Source organism: Poecilia reticulata, linkage group LG1 (assembly GCF_000633615.1).
Source record: "Poecilia reticulata strain Guanapo linkage group LG1, Guppy_female_1.0+MT, whole genome shotgun sequence".
Classification (NCBI taxonomy): domain Eukaryota; kingdom Metazoa; phylum Chordata; class Actinopteri; order Cyprinodontiformes; family Poeciliidae; genus Poecilia; species Poecilia reticulata.
Window position 1 is genome coordinate 12,547,831 of NC_024331.1, and position 6,000 is coordinate 12,553,830.

The 6,000-nt window shown below is 42.2% G+C and overlaps 1 protein-coding gene across 3 annotated transcripts; it reads left to right on the forward strand.

Annotated features, from left to right (window-relative positions):
• The first annotated feature begins 3,198 nt into the window (after positions 1–3,198).
• LOC103465206 (keratin, type I cytoskeletal 13-like) lies at positions 3,199–5,546 on the forward strand. Of its 3 annotated transcripts, none has more exons than XM_008409844.2 (8): positions 3,199–3,600; positions 3,732–3,814; positions 3,966–4,122; positions 4,475–4,636; positions 4,716–4,841; positions 4,955–5,196; positions 5,293–5,309; positions 5,410–5,546. In XM_008409844.2, the coding sequence occupies exons 1-6, from the start codon at positions 3,250–3,252 to the stop codon at positions 5,177–5,179; spliced, it is 1,104 nt and encodes a 367-aa protein (XP_008408066.1). In that variant the 5' UTR covers positions 3,199–3,249; the 3' UTR covers positions 5,180–5,196; positions 5,293–5,309; positions 5,410–5,546. The 3 variants fall into 3 exon arrangements, with proteins under 3 accessions (XP_008408066.1, XP_008408058.1, XP_008408074.1); XM_008409836.2 differs by having other exon boundaries at positions 4,955–5,175; positions 5,410–5,544; XM_008409852.2 differs by having other exon boundaries at positions 4,955–5,192; positions 5,410–5,520.
• Positions 5,547–6,000: the final 454 nt, after the last annotated feature.

The window sequence follows — 6,000 nt, forward strand, 5'->3', positions numbered from 1 at the left end:
CAGGTGCGGAGCTATGGGGCCCGTGTCTGATGGGGGCCCGGGTCTGGGGTTGCCAGGGAGGGAGGAATGGTTTCAAGTCGCTTTAATGTCTGATTATAGACGGAGAAAGTGCGCCCTCGCCTGTTCAGAAAGGTGTATGTAATGTTAAAATGACTGTTCCTTAATGGAATATATAGTAGTCAGTATCAGTGACTGTTTCACTAACGGWTTAGCAAATGTGCTTCCTGGGTAAAAATGAAACGAGAAGCACAGATTCCTTGGATCAACCAGTATTTTTTTATTGTAGGTTCATATAACCACAGACAACTGTAGTCATAGATACATCTTCTGTCATGCAGGTTGTGTTAGAAAAATATGATGTTTGAGAAGCTGGATATTCTCGCGACTGACTTTCAATAAATGAATGTGATTTTTAAAATTTAGACTGCAGACTGTTCCAACACAAGTTGTTTAACATGCAGAAGCTAATAGAGTAAAAAAATGCATTCTCATTGCACAATGTGGGTGAGGCACACTGAGGAATCTCTGCCTCTCTAGAGTGTAGCACTAAAGGTGAGAGGAGTGTCAATGGTTTGTAAAGCAGGGAGAAGAAAGGTGAATGTTGCAATCAAGTGCAGTCGGCAAAGCAAAAGATAAAATCAGCCCTTTACTAATAATAGTTCTCTCTGATGATATAATTGCACATTTGTACAGACTGTGATATGACTTTACAAGCTGATACCTTTCTAAATTCAATCAATGCTTTTTGTGTTTTCATGAATTACTTTAAAACGGTAAATGGACTGAACTTATGCAGCACTCAAAAATGCATACATGTTTATATACTGGTAGATAGATTGATAGAGAAGTTGGGTTTAAGTGCCTTGCCCAGGGGCACGTTGATGTGCCCAGGGGCAATAAAGATTGTTGTTCTCTAAAGGTTCCTTTTATGTGAAACAACAAGCCTCACTGGAACGCATAAGATGTGTTTATATGCCCCCTAGAGGAGCTGCAGTGATCCCTGACGGTATTTTTGTTTTTTTACTTTGGAGGATTCAGGTTGAGCAACATTTTATGACATCACACAGTTACAAAAAGAGATCAACAAAAAAATGAATGGTAGAWAGTTGTGTTGCAAGCTTGTCCTGGTAATAAAATTTGATGATTGAAGGGGCCTCAAGGCGAGTGTGTTTGTGAAACTCAGCTTTAATTGAAATGTAAATAAAATCTAAATGGTGTAAATTTAGCATAAAAAGGCTGGTTTGGAGGGACTAACTGCCTTTTATTTCAGTATTATCTTAATTTAATCAAAATGCTYGGCTCGTTGTATTAACTCACTAGAAACTGTTGACAAGCTGCGATGACAGGTGTCCTCTGCTGAGTGGAAGGAGCTGAACATTTCTGGAATGAAAAGACGCATTCTTGGAGCTGCTGTTTTTGGCCTCACCCTGTTCATCAGTTTGACAGCGGTCTGAAGTTGTGAAATGATTGATCCATTTTCTTCCGCTTATCCGGGGTTGGGTCACGGGGGTAGCAGCTGAAGAAAGGAGGCCCAGACTTCTCTCTCCTCAGCCACTTGTTCAATCTGAAACGATTACAGAAAAAAAAAAAACAGCAAAGCATCCTTGACATGTTGTGTTCAGGGGTAGCGCCAAACTGGGGAGAAAAGTTGGCCCAGGAGTTCCTTACAGACTGCTTGGTTTAAACGTTCAATGTAAATATGTATTTCTATGTGTATAATAAATTCATGCTGAGCAGTTGAAGGTGGGACAGTTTGTCAAGAACTGCTGGGCCAACTTTTCCTCCCTGGTCTGCCTCTGGTTGTGCCTCAACACAAATATGATTGGTTCTTCCAAAGGACTTAGTCTACATTGATAAATATCTATAGCAATCATGCATTATTATAATAACCTCAAACAAAGTGCATTGTGAACCGAGTTAAAGAAAATGCACATGTGAACCCTTCTTGCCACAAACGTTTGGAATAACAAAACTCCCCGCGGGTTCAGAGTGAGGGTAACCACACCCATCCAGATCTCATCTTTTCGTTGCCCACTTGACCGTTGAAATCCCCCAACAGGACAAGAACGTCCCCAGGTGGAGCCCCCTCCAGCAGAAACTCTACTGACTCCAAAAAGGGTGAATACTCTGACCTACCATTGGGCTCATAAGCACAGACAACAGTCAGAACCTGTCCTCTCCACACATAGGCGGAGAGAGACTACCCTCTTGTTCACTGAGGTGAACCCCAACATTCAGGGGGTTGAGGTAGAAACCTGTTGTTGAGGTTTCTACCTCAACATCTGCTTGGACAGCCTCTGCACACCTACTTGGTGGCTCAGGGACTCAAGGAGGTACGAGTTTGTCCTGTAAAACAGTGATTTGATGGTTCGAACCCCCTCTCTGTCCATCTCAGTTATTGTGTCCATGGGCAAAGCACTTCACCCAGCTTACCTGGTGGTGGTGGTCAGAGGAGCGACTGGCATCTGTTTTATGGCAACCTCCCTTCTATCTGTCTGCCCCAGGACAGATGTGGCTACAATGTAGCTTACCATCTTCAGCATGTGAGCATTGCCCCGTTTCCTCTGACTATATTTTGGCGGGTCAGGTCTATTCTACCCAGCCTTGCCCTGATTTACTCCAAAGTGATCGTGTTCCACATCTGACAATATCCATGGTGTTCAGTGAACAGCAGCATGTTGACATCACAAAAAGTACCTCCTCAGCTCTGAGCAAAACTTCTCTTGAGCAACTTTCTTTATGTTAAAATTATACATGGCTATACCTACCTTCTGTCCATTCAATTTGGTGCAATAAGTCACCAAACCTTGCTTGGTGGTGGCGGTCAGAGGAGCGACTGGCATCTGTTTTATGGCAATAAGTCACCAAATTACAGGCATTTTCAACATTATGATAAGTGGCTCCTGCAGTGTTGCATAAATTAATCCAATCTTTATCTATTGTCATATGCACACATGGAAATGATAAAGGGTTTCATCTAATGACAGTCCTTTGGTGATAAAGACAACAATGTGGATTCACAAGTTTGACTCAAAAAGATAAGAATCAGTCCCCTAAGCAATAGTCTCCACACCCAAGGTGATGAAAACTTTGCATAGCAAAGTGTACGGTGTCTGTGAGCAGCATTCCTCCTTTCACCTGAAGCTCCAGGCCCTTCCCACTTTGCTATATAACCGGGCGTCCCAGTGGTGTTTTGCACTGCAGATCATCTCCAGTTGTTTTTGCTGGTTCAGATCCAAACTCTCCAAGATGTCTCTCTCCAACAGATCCTTCGGCCAGAAATCCGTCGGTCAGAAGACCATGAGCGTCTACGGCGGAGCAGGGGGTTCTGGCACCCGCATCTCAATAGGCCAGATTGACTACTTGTCCCGTTTAGGAGCCATCAACATGAAGGATCTCGATCTGCACGTTGATGCCAACGAGAAGGCCACGCTTCAGAACCTGAACGACCGTCTGGCCTCCTACCTGGAGAAGGTGCACAAGCTGGAGAAGGAGAACGAACGGCTGGAAAAGCAGATCGCAGAGTGGTACTCAAGCAAAACTGTGATCAGCCATGATTACAGTGCCTACATGGCCACCATCGAAGATCTGCAGAACAAGGTAAGAAGAAAACACCCAGAAGTGTGATTGCTTTTAGAAGTTTACAAGTTTTGGAGTAAAACTCAATGTCAAATTGTAAAAACTAAAAGAAAGGTGTATTTTACCCTGATGTTTCTCCTTTTCATTCTCAGATCCGAGAAGCCGTCATGGTCAACGCAAGGATCTACTTGGAGATTGACAATTCAAAACTGGCCACTGACGACTTTAAAGTAAAGTGAGTGTTTTTTTTGAGTGTTTGCTCCCTAGCAACTCTTGTAATATTTCACTCATGCATCATAACGTGAACTCAGGCCTTACATAAAAGTCGTATCTATTCCGTGAAGCCTCTCTGACCTGTTCTGTCCTTCCTTCTGAACTTTTCTCAGATATGAGAACGAGCTGAGCATGAAGCAGGCTGTAGAGGCCGACATCGCTGGACTGAAGAGAGTCATGGATGATCTCACTTTGTGCAAAATGGATCTGGAGACTCAGCTGGAGACTCTGAAGGAGGAGCTCATTATGCTGAAGAAGAACCACGAGGAGGTAAAGCTGGAGAGGAAACCGAGAGCTGTAGGAAAAAACCAAAATTGTCTTTACCAATTCTACACAGAACAATAAGCTACTCTTCTGTGATTGATAAAACTGTTTCACATCAACTATTAGTAGCAGAAATTTACAAGAGATAGATGAAGTGTAATCCCTTCTCTAGTTGCATCTAACAAATGAAGAAATCTTATCTTTGGTAGTAAATCAACAGCTAAGTAACCCTTTGGTTTTTCCACTGCTGCATCCTTCTCTCTTTAAATTTCTGTGCATTGCTGTCGTCTCCTATTAGCAAATGTCTGCTATTTGTCCAACAGTGTAGGTGATAAACACCATGCTTATCCCCCTGCAGGACTTGGCTCAGCTGAGGAAGCAGATGAGCGGCCAGGTTAACGTGGAGGTGGACGCTGGTTCTCAAGTTGACCTGAACCAGATCATGACGGAGATCAGGGAGCACTAYGAGGCTCTTATCGGCAAGAACCGCAAGGATCTTGAGCTGTGGTACCAGAACAAGGTGAGACACAAAGCTGCAGTCCTTACAGTCCAACAGAGCTTCACTGGACTCCAACAACATTTGATTTGTTTCTGTTCAGACTTTAGTGGTGGAGAAGRATGTAGTAGAACAAACAACCAATCTTCAGACATCCCGCAATGAAATTAAAGAGCAGAAGAACATCCTGCAGAAATATCAGATTGAACTGCAGTCACTTCTGAGTATGGTAGGCCTCACCTTTTCCTTTTCACATTTTCACTCCATTCAGTTTTCCTTCCCATGCAGTTGAACCAAACTATGAAAAAAACAAAACAAAAACCTTTTCTTCCTCCACAACAGAAATCATCTCTGGAGGCATCTCTGCTGGAGACTCAGCAACGCTACGCTAACCAGCTATCAGGTCTCCAGGAAGTTGTCACAGGCCTGGAGGCCCAGTTGTTAAGTCTGACCGAAAACATCAAAGAAAACGAACAGAAGTACGGCACTCTTCTGGACATCAAGACCCGTCTGGAGATGGAGATTTCAGAGTACAGGAGGCTGCTTGATGGGGAAGGCTGCACGTGAGAGCTAGGAAGATGCATGTACACAAATATTACAGATAATAATAAAATAAAAAGAGTGAGTAAATGTAAATTTTAATTATTAATTGTTGTCTTTCCATTTTTTTTCATCTCCAGTTCAAGCTCAAGAAAAGGTGAGAAACATCTATTATATTTCAACATAAATAAAATATGAGGGTTTTGTAAAAAAAAAAAAAAAGTAAAAACTAATCTTATTTCTCCATTTTTTTTCAGTGATTACAAAGACCACCGTTGTGGAGGAGACATATGTGAATGGAGTCAAGTTTGAGACCAAGTAAAAAGTAAAAAGGAATCAAAAGAATTGAATTCAAAGAAACAAATCAGCAAAAATAAAATAAAGATTCAGCAGTGAAACTGAAGTTTTCTGTCATTTGTTATCTACCTATATATGCATCCGTCCTCTGTACCCCCTTGTACTCTGTATTCCCTGCAGAATTTCAGGGGTGTTGTGTGGTGCCCACAGTTATAAGAATTTTACGAACTCTTAGAGAAATGCACCAAAGCAACTGAGAAAAACCCCATGACTTCCCTTAGTGTTTTGATCCAATTGTGCCCAACTCTGCAAAACATTTAAACTTGAAAAAGGAAACTCATCTGCTGCCTTGAGAGTAGAAGTAAAGTCAACCAGAAACTAGTTTTTGCTTTAACCCATAAATTAAAGTTCATCAAGTTGATTTAACACGTTTTCTAAATGTTGCTTTTTTAAGCTCAGTTATCATGGATTGTGAGTTGCTCTAACTTACAGCAAGCATCAGAGCTCTGTTCAAAAGACGACCCTCTCATCGTCAAAACTCAGCCACACAC